A 14,402-nucleotide genomic window follows, 5' to 3' on the forward strand; every position below is an offset into this window, starting at 1 on the left:
TTATCTAAGTTAACTTTATAATTGTGCATTAATATCGAAAGATGAGATAAGAAATTTGGAAAACATATTGAAACGTATTTCTGTTTAAATTTGAATAAAAGATTTAGGTTTGGAATCACCACTGTAGCTGGTGTTTTTCATATAATATGCGGCAAAGGATGAGGGTCCATAAGGCCTGGTTCTGCCTACTGAAATAATTGGTATAAAAATTAAAACAAATTCGGAAGAAAACTAAATAATAATGATCTTTTGCCACTTATTTTATAGTGAGATCCATCCTCCCAAGTCAGAGTCCACTTTCGACCCCTCAAACCCCTGACATCACTCATCCATTATTAGCCGGTATCGTCCAACCAATTCCGATTGGTTGCTTCTCCGGGTGAGAAGCACCAATGAAAATCGATTTAACATAAAATGTCTGTGGAAAGGTAAACAATAATACGAGGTAATGGACGATCCGATATAGTAACTGAAAGTTGTATGATGTCACAAATGATGCAATATGAGCAAAAATGATAACTGTAGATTCTGTTTAGAGTCTTTACTGAAAAAAATGACGTTATGTGTAGCCACTTCGTAAGTTATATTGTAACGGGAGTCTTCTGTATGTGCAAGTTTCTCAGTGAAAATGGCCAGCTAAGACTTTGAAAACTGACTAAGAAAACAACAATACCAATCTAACCATATAAGTAGTGTGTTATTCTTTTAATAAATGATGGAAAATGTTCGAACATTCACTAATGCATTCGTTTTTCTAGATTTTACGTGTCTATATCAACTACTTCTATTCAGACTAAATAACCTTATTAAGACACCCTGTTGTGTGGTACGTTCGTGCACTGGGCTCTGTAATTGTAACACTGTCTAAATGAAAACTCCATTAGAAACACATAGTTTATTCGACAAGTACAAAACCTTTGCTATAAAACAATGGTGCATATCGCTTATAAATGCATAACGCTCAATAACTCAAAATTAACCGGTATGACAGTGCAACTGGAAGTGACTGACTAACACCTTAAACGTTTGTTCACTGCACCATAATTGTAGCTCGACAGAAAACCAGAAATATAAATAATTTCATAATACATTAGCGTATAAAGAAGCCGAATAAATCTAAACCAAAGTATTCTCTCGGAATGTTACATTCCTATGAGAAAACGGCATAACAGTAGATAAGTTAAGAGCAAAGAACGTGCAGACTGTAACAGTCTTACAGCGTAGAGACGGTGTGCTACACACCTGAATGGCTACCTATAGAAGAAGCGATAAATCGCCATGAACTCACTTAAATACTAAATGCCTACTGAATTGACCAATCATTGCGACGATTGTTACTCATGTGCTATTATTCAATCTCGTTTTCAAACACATTAAGCATATGTAAAATACAGAGACTCAACAGTTAACGGTAAAACACCGAGCTCAGCTCACTACTATTTATATGCATAACGAAATCATATGATAATCACGTGATAATAGCAAAACCATGTGTACATGTAAAAAGATTAAAGTCACTTCTATTACATATCGAAGAGTTTCTATTACCAGTGATTTGATTGGATTTTGAATCCGGGTTAAATTTAAGTAACTCATTAGATGGCGCCGGACGATACCCGCTAAATATGAATAAGTGATGTCAGGGGTTTGAGGGAGCGAGGGTGTACTCAAAACCTTGACTTGGGAGGATGAGTGAGATCCAGCGTTAACCAAAACAAAAGATTGAAACTGAAAGTGTGCATTTATTCATTCTTTCTACAGGAAAAAGGATTTCTTGGTTAATGCTGGATCTCTGTGTACATTTAACAAAAAAACTTCAAAAATCACGCCTAAAATCGCCTCTGTTCATGTATCATGTGACCTAGCTAATTGTCACATGATTAAGCACCTGGCACCCGTGCAATATACCCTGAAACCCTAATTGCACTGTAGCAAGTGGAGTAGATATATTAATTAAAGAGCTTTCATGGCAACTTTATGCCAAAGAATGAAATAAAGTATGAAATAATCTTTGATCAGATTTTGATATAGCCACTGCTATGAACATGCATGCATGTACGTGAATGCACCTACTTTGAACCGTGTCACTGTCCTTTACGTGGGATTTTTTCTATGGATTTAATACTTGAATCTAATAGTTTTCAATATTTGTTTGCTCTAACATCCGGATGAAAGATTGTTCTACATTTTGATTTATTTTTATGTTGAATGTAGTACAAACATGAGAGGCTTTAATGAATATTTTTTTAAAAATTTTTTCGCATTTATATGTGTATCAAATCCTGTTGCTTAGGTTTCTTGTATATAAAGTAAATTTTCCAACAATTCTTTTGTATTTTGCGCACACCTACAAACACGCAAAAACATGTAGACACTTAAAATACCCGTACATGTATTTATATCAAAATTGTTACCTGATGAAGTAATTTGATGCACCGCTCAAAAGGAGCATAGATGTATATGCAAATTCTTCACGTTCATTTTTAAATATATGTGCTTAATAGCCTACATGTAGTTTTAGTTTTTGTTGATTTAACTAAAAGTAATGATAAGTTTATCAACAATGATTTGTGCATGAACGTGCTTATTACGTTTCAGCTACTGTACTCAGAAAAATTTAACATATTGCTCAGTGATCTGTGTGTTTGTCTGTCTGTCTGTCTGTCTGTAGTAAAGCACGAGAAACATTAGTGACTTTTAACTGTATAGTCACTCATGCGGTGCTATCGTGTAGTTGATACGGTAACACATGATTGTAAATTTGCCTCATCTCTGTTCATTCTGTTTTCATCGCAGCATACTCTGAGACTGTCCCGTACTACAATACATCGTGTACTAAGTTACAGCCCTAGATTAATCCTATGAGGAGGAATGACCCGGCCAGCGAAAGCTATATTTTTATATAGCCTAGCTGGCCGAGTGTTCTAGGGCGCTGGACTTCGTGCAGGCGGTGTTGCCATAGATGTCACAGCGGTACGAGTTCGAGTCCCGCGGAGGGAACTACGACTATATATGTCTAACGGGCAGCCCTAAAACATAACACATAGGTGACTGTAATTGTTTTTTTTTTTTACTTTATTCAACATGTACTGATTGAATATGCATGTAACTTTGTTAATTGTTTTTATTAGCGAAAAGAATTCCTCTCTTTTGATTTTTTTAAAAACAAAAATGACACAAATTGTTTTAATTTTTAAAAAAATGGATCAATTTTGAGTTTTATTAAAGAGAGATAATTTCATTTCTTCTAGCTGGTGCTACAGCGCCTTATGTACCCTCATCCTTTGTTATTGACGTTAGGAAGAGAATGCCAAAAACAAACGGCGTTTCAACTGTTTCACTACGGGTTAAGAAATTGACTTATGCATATTCATGTGTCCGGCTGGCAGAGAATGTTTACCATACGGTGCACCTGGTCCTTACATCCAGTTTTCAGATGAGTACGGGTTGCTCATTTACCCTTTTTCCTTGTACTTGTTATTATGATAATTTCATGTTATTTTTAGGCTATGCGTGTCTATTTTCCCAATTCAGTCTTCATCTTAAAATGTATTCGTTTCATTTCCACTCGAATCCGAGTTCCCTGGATTACTCTTTTAGCTCACAAAAACAATTTAATCATAATATCATCCCATTACAATAGTGAAAGTAATTCGTATCAATAAATAAGGATGCAAATGTTGTTAACTTTCTTTTTGTCGAAGTAGGGGAAAATGTACACTAAGAATTCTACGTATTAAGTAGCGGTATTCTCGATTGTAATTTAAAACAAAGTACTCATGTACTGAATCACTTTATATCGATCGTATCGGCTCAAATAATCGTCAAATTGAAAAATAGCTAGGGTATAAAATGAAAGTTCAGGAATCGAATCCAAACGTACTTTAACACAAGCTTATTGTTGTAAATGGTTATTATTGAACTCCTTTATTTATTTTTAAAATCACCATTTTGATTACGAAGGACATTTAAAAAATAAAACCCGCACACATCAAATTTCATGATGCATCGTAGCAGTGCGCCAGTTTTCGTAATATTCAGGTTCGATGTCAGTTTCCATGGAACACCCAGATAAATGAAGACAAAATTCTCAAAATTTGATACAAAGTTTGTACACCTCTAATAAACTATGAAAATGATACAGTGCAATATATGGACTACTTCGTGTCATTCCGAACTACTTTCTTATATGTGCAGGCGACAGTGGTATAACACCACTAACTACTAGTTGGCCTTTCTCATTTATCGACCTCCAGGCTGAAACCATTCATCAATGAAATAAATCGTTCTAAGATACACGTCCCTCTCAATTAACTACATTTCTCAGTTGATACGCTTTATAGCTCCAGTGATACAAGTTATCGCATAGACACCTATGTGTCATGTAAAAGCGCTTAGTTTCGGGCACTTTGTTCCAGAGGCACGTACTTTAACACAAACGTCAAAGTCCTAGAATGTAATTTCAACAATTATGTCTGGTGCAGGAATCACTAGCCATGCACTTGTAAGGCCCTGGAGCGCCTACAGTTCTATTATCATAACACATGGCCAAAATAGCCAAATAGATTGATTACTACAAAAGGCAATATCACCAGACCAAAGTCTGACTCCATTTCCGAGGAATGCTTTTTCGAAATTCATATACCATCGTCTAAGCATAGTTTTATTTTTATTTGTCATCTCCGGGCTTCCGATTAAAATAAATATGCACCTTGAATATATCGACAGTGAACGACTAGTTAATTCAAGTAAATACATAGAAATAAACATGCACTGATCAGAGGTTAGAGGTCAACTATTTTTAATTGGATCGTTGTTACTACAAGCGAAATTAATCAGTAAATTAAATTACCAGTAAAAGTTGTTCATAGGGTTTGCTTATTGTCGTAAATAACAAAGAATTTAATTTGTTATATTAAAATTACCTACAAAGTGGACCTAACTATCTGCATTTGAACCATAATGGAGTATGCCAATTGCACTATTTTCATGCGGTAGTGTAAGATAATTGCAGATGCTATAAGGCTTTACAGATCATAAGGCTCTGGCTACTGCTGTATCAATTCTGATTTCGATCTTAAGTGATAAAAACGTTATGGGAACACATTAGATATATAATTGCTAATAATCGATAAACAATCAAAGGATTGGATTATCTGAAATAATTCTTTCGTAGGAATGCGTTTAAATGGTCGAAAATATCTAGAATTATCACTGGTATCGTTTCATTTGTTTAAATCATAAAAAGTCAGATAAAATATTTCGCTGCAGCATCAACTTCTAAGAAAGGTTAGCAAAACTACTTTGTAAAATTTAATTATGTAAATATACAGTTTTATTGAGATTATAAAGGAAAAATACTAACAAATGATGATATGAATATAAGATTGGCATATACATGTTCAACCATCTTTCAACTTCGTTCCCGTCTTTTGACTAAATACTGTTGTATCTTTCGCTTTGATATGTAAATAGTACAAAGAATGATCGATATTATTCCAGACCCTAATCCAACTGCAAGACCACCGCGGACACACGATAATCCGATACAGTCCCCACCTTTGGCATTCTCATTCTGTTTGTCGTACAGATGTCCAAAGATTTCCTGGATTCCCCATCCAACTAAAGCCGCGAGAAGTATAGTCATTCCCCAGTTTCGACCGATATTTTTGAGACAGAATCGTTCACTCATGACAGTCGGTGACAGTGTCCAGTACATACCAGTCCCAATGCCACAAAGAATGGTTGCTATTACCAACACAGCAAATGCTGTTCCACCGAAAATCACCATCGCAAGGCTAGCACAAAATATTGCACTTGATAATAGCAAAATCGTCATACGAGGAATCTTGTCTTTTATTTTATCAGAAAGAAACCCAAGGACTAAGCTCACGGATGCATTACAGACGGGTATCAAAATCAGCAGCGTGCTATCACGGTGGCTTAAGCCAACAGACTTAGACACAGTCGTAAGATTGTTCAGAAATACCAGACCTATAGCGGCACCGAATACAAACATCCATGAAAACAAATGATAATCAATGTTGAGTAGGATCTGAACCAATGTCATAGAATCGCTATCGTCTTTACCGGAAGAGGTGTCAACTGAACAACAGTCTGCATTTTTATCCAATTCTGATGGAACGGAATTCATTTCAGTAAATTGTGTATACTTATTTGAAGGAATGTTAATTGATTGATCATGTGAGTTGTCGGTGGAAATACGAAGAAATAACATGCATAGAAAATCAACAATTCCAAAGAGAATAGCAAAAATTATGAGAAATTTTGCATACTTTTCAGGACCAGTTCCTGTCAGAACTTTGAGATATATCTGAGCAAACACGGAGGGACTTCCTGCAAAGAATGCATTTAACAAACCGACTACGCTACCACGGTACTTCTTGTCCAAGTTGATAATATTGGTGTTGAGTGCAACCATGTACGTGAAAGCCGATCCCAAACCTGAAATGATAGAAAATATTAACCACAATATTCGATATATCATAGGCTAGTTGTAAAGAGAAAGGAAATAGTTACAGTTACTCAAAAAACAGTCTTGCAATTTCCTATTAAAAATAAAAAAATAATCATATAAATAGTTAAAATTTCGATTGGTTGTATACACGTGTTTCAACAAGTAACCTCTTATCAGCAGTATAACAATCTGCGATTAAAACGATTGAATGTCAATTTACAAAACGAATGGTTTTTTGTTGGATTTTATCTTCAATTTCAAAAGTACGTAACTTACCACAGAGTAGGAAGTAAATAGCCATAAGTGGACTCTTGTCTCTGTAAAACGCCACATTTCTTGTTGTGCTCCATAACAGCATATACGAACCAACGGACACAATCAAACCTGCTCCTGATGTCCAGAATGGACCAAATTTATCGTATAGTACACCAGGGATAAAACCTATACCCAAGCCAAGGTTCAGCAACGAAGACTGTAACTCAACTGTCCATAAAATAAAATAATTTTATTTTATCGATAAACATTATTTTATTATTGCGATTTAAGTTACAGTAACAAATTGTAATTTTTTGCAAACCATGGAAAATAATGCCATTGAAGAATTTGAAGTGTATGTGATATTTGCTACTAAAATTAATGTCAACCACGAGTGAAGGAATATATAAATAGACAAAGCAAAGGGAAAAAAAGATAGAAATTCACCGACTGTCATAGCGCTTACCAAAAGAAGCAAAAATGGAAGTATACTAGTTGTCGTTTCAAAAATATAAGAAAGAGCTGTATATAATCAGTTAAAAAATTACTTAACAAAGAACAAGTTGTTACATGACCTACAATCCGGTTTCAGAGGTTGTCACTCTACAGACACGTGTTTAAGTTCGCAGACTGCACTCGGACACTACACTGGTATGATTATGCTCGATTTGCAAAAAGCATTTGATACCGTGGATCATTATATTCTGTGTAACAAGTTTCAGACTATGGGTCTTTTATCCACTAAGTGATTTGAATCATACCTTACAGATCCACAACAGATAGTCAGTGCCAACGGCACAGAGTGATTTTCTAAAAATTAAATGTGGGGTCCCCCCAGGGTAGTATTCTTGGTCCTCTGCTTTTCTTGTGCTCCGTGAACATGTCAACCAGTGTGGGGTCCGACTGCAGACTGCTTCTCTATACAGATGATAGTGCAATACTTTTTTTAGCATAGAAGTACTGATATGATATCTGATAAATTCGGGAAAGAATTAAAATCATGTAGTGGATGTTTAGTTGGCAATAAGATGTCACTCCATCTTGGCAAAACAGAGTGTATATTGTTTGGTTCTAAAAGAAAACTCCGCAAAATAAAGGAGTTTAGTGTAAGTTGTAATGAACAAACAATTACAGCTCAAAATAGTGTTAAATATTTGAGCATTAATGTTGATCAATTTCTCTCTAGTGGCATTATGTTCCTTACCCTAGGTCTTCTTCCTTAAATAATACTTGAAACACACAAAAAATACATGAATAATAAAACCACTATAAATTGTAAAAAAATCTGTCGATATAGTTGAGATAGATATGAGCTATCGCACGTTTAATTTTACGACAATAAAAAAATGAGGTGATGTTTTTAATCTTCCAAAATCATTTGTAAGTACTGAGAACAGTACAAAAAGTTAAAGAGTAATCAAGGGAACCAAGATTCTAGCGAAAATCAAAGGAACGTAATCCAGAGACAAAGGCCAGACATGGAATAATGAGAGAAAACGAATTTTTATTTGTATGACGAAAAATTAATGTCCAGGAGTGCTTGAAATATTCCCAGAGAAATATGTAAAAACTGACATACATTGTTAAATTATGCACATGCGCTGTTTGAATGTGAAGTTTTGAGTTACCAACAAAACATACCAACAAAAACTTTTCTAATTTCGCCAAGAACCTACCTTCAGTTTGTGTGTAATTAAAGATTTCTTTCAAATCCTCCTGGTATACATTGAAGGTGAAAAGTGACCCAGTCACAAACTTTGCTAGACAACCAACAAAAAGCCCAAAGTATTTCATAAATTGAAAAAAATTTGGGTTGTTGTCTCGGTTAACTAAAGGCATCTGAAATGGACAAAATCTTAGTGAAACTTCATAAGGGAGCAACCCTTTCATTGCGTATATTCCACGACTTTCTATAGTTATTCATTTCCCAACTGTTTAACTACTAGATTTTTTAAAACTAAGTTCTGTCTGTTTCAGGTTTTCTTCCAAATGAACCAACCTGCACCTCTCAATCAAATTTTGTCTCCGATATAAAGGTTCACTGTGTTGGATTTTTCACGTAGAAAGGGCAAAAAGTCCTCCGTATTTCTCTTTCATAATTGTTTTATATTTTAATCTTTTATAATAATTTTCACGTGAAGCGTTATTTATTTTCAGCCAAAGCAATTGCTAAAACTATATTAAAGCATTTGCAGCGGAAAAACTATGCAGCTACGTACTTCAATCCTGCTTTAATGTTATTAGTGAATACTTAGAAGAAATAACTTTCTACGGCATGCTCAAGATATATACATTGTAAGAGTTTGCTATTAAAATAACGCTACTATGTGCTAAAAAGGTTACTTACAAACACATGACTAGAAAGAACAAAAAAAAACATGACATACCTTACTATTTTGACCTACATGGTCAAATATATACCAGTGTAAATACAAAATTATTTGATAAGATGTTATCAAGTTGTGTACACCTATCAGAATAAATTGTACCCGATGTATGATTATCAACTATCAGCAACTATCATTTACTATAATCAAAAGTAAACGATCAAGTCATGAAGGATTACAAGAAGATTATCCTTTCTTGTTGTGCCAACAACATGTAATAACAATATGTGTTCCTTGATATCATGTTCCATGATATACGTTTCATTTCGTTTGTTTCCGGTAATATATTATGCCGGGAGATCCGTCGTGACTTTGACGTTTCATTTTGATTTCATGTTATGGCACGAAACCACAATAAATTTTCTCACTATCTTCTTTATAGCCCTTCTGTCATTTAAAAAAAGTTCCATCGGCGCAATTCAATTCAGATTTTCAGGGATGTTAATATGAATCTTTCAACAACTTTTATAAAAATATGAAAAAAATTACCATTATTTTTTTCAGTTTAAATGCATAAACACAGTGATACCCTAAAAATGACCCAAAATGGCTTCCGGATGTTACGAACTTGACCTTTTTTTGACCTCACCAAATCACAACCTAAATGTCACATTTCTCATTTCAACACATCTATTTTCATTATTCCTCTTCCATTTGAGCACAAAAAGTATGAGAAATTCTGAAAAGAAGTGTTTCTAAAACTTTTTGAAAAATCCTCTATTATAATAGGAACTATATTCGTGGTCTCGTACCTATCAGATGTGCTAAAGTTAAAATATTGTTTTTTCATCATATATCCAATCATTCTGCAAAGTTTCGATCAAATCGGTCCATTATCATGTCCGCAAACCAGCTTCAGAGACACCTACCCAAAACCGTTTTCAGCTCTTCTTTCTTATCTGAAAAATTCCAAAAGTTAGATATGACCACTTTTATCAATATTGCAATAACTTTTTTACTTTTTAAGATATTTTTACAAACTAAAGTGTTTTTCTCTTGGATAATTATTGTATTTGAATTATAAATTTTCTTTTATCAAAATAGTCCTTAAGTTGTTTAATTTTTTTTTCAAATTCCAAATATGGAAAAAAATAGAATTGAATCAAATGAAGCAACAATTAAAAATACTTCTACTTCATAAAAAAATATTATAAATTACTTTAATAATTCAGAAAACAGCCCCAATTTACAGATTCTTGATAAGTTGAAAAGTATTTGTGTAAATAATTATTTTATACAGGTGCTGATATGACCTATAATCTAAAGGCTCAGGATTGTATACTCATACATAAAGTTCTTCAGATAAGAAAGTAATTACACAGGTATTTTAGGAAGTTTTCATCACAGTTTTTTTTCTTCACATTTAAAAGAAAACAAAATTGATTTATCACATTTGGGTCTCAAAGAAAGAAAATTATAATAAAGTGGTGCAAAAATGGTCAATTTCATTTTTTTTTTCTAACGGCAATTTAGTTTAACTAGCATCTACTTAAAACTACAAAAACAATCCCAAATCAAATATTTGTTATCAATAATTGGGAATTAAACCATCAGATTGGCTTTCTTTTGATGATTCTTTGACCCCCCCCCCCATCACACAGGGGTGATCTAGTATTCTATTAGGATCAAATTATCCTATCTAATGAGTAAAAGACTGCATCCTGAGTCTTATTAGGACTAAGTAAACATTGTCAGCATCTAGAAATTCTCATCTAAACTATCAAAAGAACCAAAAAGTATAAATAGTAGCCCTTTCGAGACTAAAATCATACCACATTTTGTTGCGAAACCATACAAGAAGAAGATTCCAATATGTTTACTGATGGTAATACTCCACACAACAAAGGTAAAACTGGTCTAGCAGGAAGCCACAAGGTTAGTAATGATGGACGGTTCAAGAAAGGTCATACTCCATGGTCGAAAGGTCTCGATTTTGAGAATGCAGTTTCATCAGATGAAGAAGAGTCAAAAACTTACATCCGAACGAATCTGCAAGATCACCAACAGGACGACATCAAAGCTGATTCCATAACCAGGACCGACAGCTCACAGGTGGTCAAAGAAGATGGAAGTGGTGTAAATAAATCCAGTATGATCCTGCGGCCACGATTCCTGAAAGCAGACAAAGAAAAGGTGACATCAAAAAATTCTCATATTATTGAAAGTGAAAAGATGTTTTACATGTTCAACTTGGCGTACCAACATTACAGGGGAACACCAAAAACATGCAAGAGGCCATGGATAGAGCCACATAGTGACAGAAAATGGGGTGCCTGTATCATGTACAGAGTTCGGTGTGCAAACTGTTGGTTTGCGACTCCAACACTAGCAAAGTTGTACTCAGAAGTTGAAAACAACAAGCCAGGGCCAAATCCAGCCGATACTAACATTGCACTAATTCCAGCAGGACTAGATAGTTCAATAGGAAGCACCAGGACCCAGGAGATTTTAGCGCGTGTAAGTGTTCCACCTCCATGCAAGAGTGGTATGCAGAGAAACACCGACAGAATTTCTAACGCTATGGTAAAGCAGAACAAGGACGACATGAAAGATAAGGTTGAACCAGTGAAGGCATACAACAAAAAGAAGGGACAACCAGAAAATGTGATAGATGTGATCTTAGATGGCAGGTACCAAACTGCAACGAGGTCCAGCAGGAAGAAACCAGGGTTAAATGCATCACAGGCACAGATGCCTGCGATTGAACAAAATACTCCGTCGAAGTTTGTAGTCGCAGCATCTTCACTAAACAAGATGCTCAGAGGAAAGGGATTTGATGCAGAGTGCCAAGGCCATGAAGGCTGTATTGCTACCCTTCATAGAACTTTACCAGTATCAGAATATGCCATGGGAAAGGACATTGGAAATCAGCTTGCACTGCAAGGTATGCTTATCCTTTATGCCACAACAGATGAAGATGCACGTTCCGCAAAAGGAGTAGAAGATGCCATACATGTACTGTATCCTATTTGGGAAGTGCAGAGACTGGCTGACCCAGTACATCTAAGCCAACATCAATTCCGAGCGGGAATGCGAGCAGAGTTGAGTGAGACCATGTTTCATGGAAAAACTAAAGAAGAGAACAAAGACTTGAAGAAAATGTTTAGCCTGGACTTGAAGTGTGGCAGTTCCATGATACTGAACCAGTTAATGAATGAATACAACAAGGACACATAAAAAGTTTGTAAAAAACTACCTACCATCCTTTCAACTACAGTCCAGTGTAATGGTGGCGACTGCTCATCTTGCTTTAAGGAGTCTGTGGTATGCAAAGGTACAGTCAGTGATAACTGCTGGACCAGATCCTTTTACCTCAGCACTTGCAACATCACTGTGCTAAAAATAGACGAAATTGATGAAATTATACTGCTCGAACTACTGAAAATAATCCTTAGTGAGGAAGCAGTCAGCGGCATGAGAATGTTCCACACAACAAATAAAAATGAAGGAGTTCATCGTGCATTGAGTGTGAGTTTACCAAAAAATGTAACTCATGGAAAAAACATGGAAGGCAGACTTCATTCTGCAATACACAGGACCAACAACAGACCAGGTACATCAGCCAAGATGAAAAACAAAGAGTCGAACATTAAAGTATCTGAAGACTGTGAGACCTTCTTCGATAAAATGGACAATGGGTATACTTACAATAGGACTTATGAGCAGAAACCTGAAGTAAAGATAAGGAGGTTACAACAGGCAGCTGTCAGACTGGAGGAATATAAGATTCATAGAGCTCCACAAAAAGAGACCGGACTATTTAAAAGGGCAACTAGATCCTTTACCAGATCAGCTGATGCATGATGCATACTTCAAGAAGAAAATGCCTAAGTAAAAGACAGACAGCTTAAAAAATTCAAAGGTCCTTTTAAGGACCACCCAAATCTTCCAAAAAGATTTCTTATATTGATACGAATAAAATGAAATTTAATGAATAAATGAACACTTTCCCCTGCCCATTTTCTTTTAAATCCATTAAAACACCAAAATTATTATTTGGCATCTTAAGGTGCACTAAACAGGGTGGAAAATGAGCAATGTGACCTATACATCCCCCTTTCGACAAATATGTTTGCCTACTGTTGTTGAAACCATGTGGTTCCAACACCAGACGGGCTACATTTATGCATTTGGTATTGTGGCACAGGTGCGATACATCAACAGCTGGTAACTGTGTAGCCCTATGCTGTATCATGTACGCAAGCCTGTGCACATATAATAATTTCCACCCAACTGCACCAAGAAATCTACAATTGATGACCCCATGTTTGTCATTTGGTGTACATGACCATGTCCAATGAAACACTCCATTCAGCCAAAGGGCACATTTTTCCTCTAGCTTTTGAAGGTACTTCTGAAAAAAGGCATCCACTTTGTAAAGTTACTTTTTCAAGCAAAGTTGAGTAGGAATATTTCTCTAAAAGAGGATTTGGTACCCCTCAAAACAAAACAAAATTTCCAAATTTGAGATATCCAACCCCTATCTTTTGAAAAATACATTAGATTTGGTATATTTCAATAGTACTGTACCTCTACTACACATATGAAACACAAAAATACTCACCAATATAAAAATGTAGCCATATATCAGCTGTTTTTGTATGCAAACACACCTCTCTATTAGGCACGAAACCACAATTAATTTTCGCACTATCTTCTTTATAGCCTTTCTGTAATTTAAAAAAATTCCACCTGTGCAATTCAATTCAGATTTTCAGGGATGTTAATATGAACCTTCAAACAAATTATCATTATTTTTTTAAATTTAAATGCATAAACACAGAGATACCCTAAAATGCCTCAAAATGGCTTCCGGATGTTACAAACTTGACCTTTTTTTACCTCACCAAATCACAACCTAAATGTCAAATTTCTCATTTCAACACATCTATTAAAATAATTTCATTATTTCTCTTCCATTTGAGCACGCACAAAAAGTATGAGAAATTCTGAAAGGAAGTGTTTCTAAACATTTTTTGAAAAATCCCCTATTATTACAGGAACTATACTCGTAAAAAACGAAAAGCTAAGGGCAGATAATTGTAGTCTCCTACCTTATGCCCATGAATTTCTATTTACATCGAGGTTGAACCTACTAATGTAACGTTCTTCAAGCTATATATTCGTCATGATTAATAATTCTCTCTATGTATTATTTCGCTGCTCGTGCAGTCAAATATCATTCTTTATTTTGTTTATCCAGCCAACCAGAAATTGCACTATTTTGACGAGTAACGAAAACTCTGGTTGGATCGATAATGATTGGGATTCCGAAAACGGTC

At 35.1% G+C, this 14,402-nt stretch overlaps 1 protein-coding gene and 1 long non-coding RNA gene across 3 annotated transcripts; both read right to left on the minus strand.

The window, feature by feature from the left end:
• Positions 1-5,300: 5,300 nt before the first annotated feature.
• LOC148612244 (uncharacterized) lies at positions 5,301-9,250 on the minus strand. Of its 2 annotated transcripts, none has more exons than XM_088593504.1 (4): positions 9,121-9,250; positions 8,410-8,572; positions 6,755-6,961; positions 5,301-6,465 (listed from the first exon to the last, which is right to left on the minus strand). In XM_088593504.1, exons 2-4 carry the CDS (start codon positions 8,570-8,572, stop codon positions 5,414-5,416), a joined length of 1,422 nt encoding a protein of 473 aa, XP_088449630.1. In that variant the 5' UTR covers positions 9,121-9,250; the 3' UTR covers positions 5,301-5,413. The 2 variants fall into 2 exon arrangements, with proteins under 2 accessions (XP_088449630.1, XP_088449631.1); XM_088593505.1 differs by lacking the exon at positions 9,121-9,250 and adding an exon at positions 9,081-9,099.
• Positions 9,251-9,878: 628 nt separating this feature from the next.
• Positions 9,879-14,039, minus strand: LOC148612245 (uncharacterized). Its single transcript, XR_015924621.1, has 4 exons — positions 13,685-14,039; positions 12,321-12,456; positions 10,893-11,232; positions 9,879-10,019 (listed from the first exon to the last, which is right to left on the minus strand). It is a non-coding gene; the product is annotated as an uncharacterized LOC148612245 (long non-coding RNA).
• Positions 14,040-14,402: the final 363 nt, after the last annotated feature.

This window comes from Perna viridis, chromosome 7, assembly GCF_037379345.1.
Source record: "Perna viridis isolate PV_CMFRI_1.1 ecotype Kerala chromosome 7, ASM3737934v1, whole genome shotgun sequence".
NCBI classification, from domain to species: Eukaryota; Metazoa; Mollusca; class Bivalvia; order Mytilida; family Mytilidae; genus Perna; species Perna viridis.

Bases quoted from the DNA above. Each gene is read 5' to 3' on its own strand.
- LOC148612244 (XM_088593504.1), bottom strand. From the start codon at position 8,572: ATGCCTTTAGTTAACCGAGACAACAACCCAAATTTTTTTCAATTTATG. The intron at 6,962-8,409 runs GTAGGTTCTTGG...TTTTATGGACAG, and splicing joins TAATTACACACAAACTGAAG to TTGAGTTACAGTCTTCGTTG. The intron at 6,466-6,754 runs GTAAGTTACGTA...CTATCATTTCAG, and splicing joins TATTTACTTCCTACTCTGTG to GTTTGGGATCGGCTTTCACG.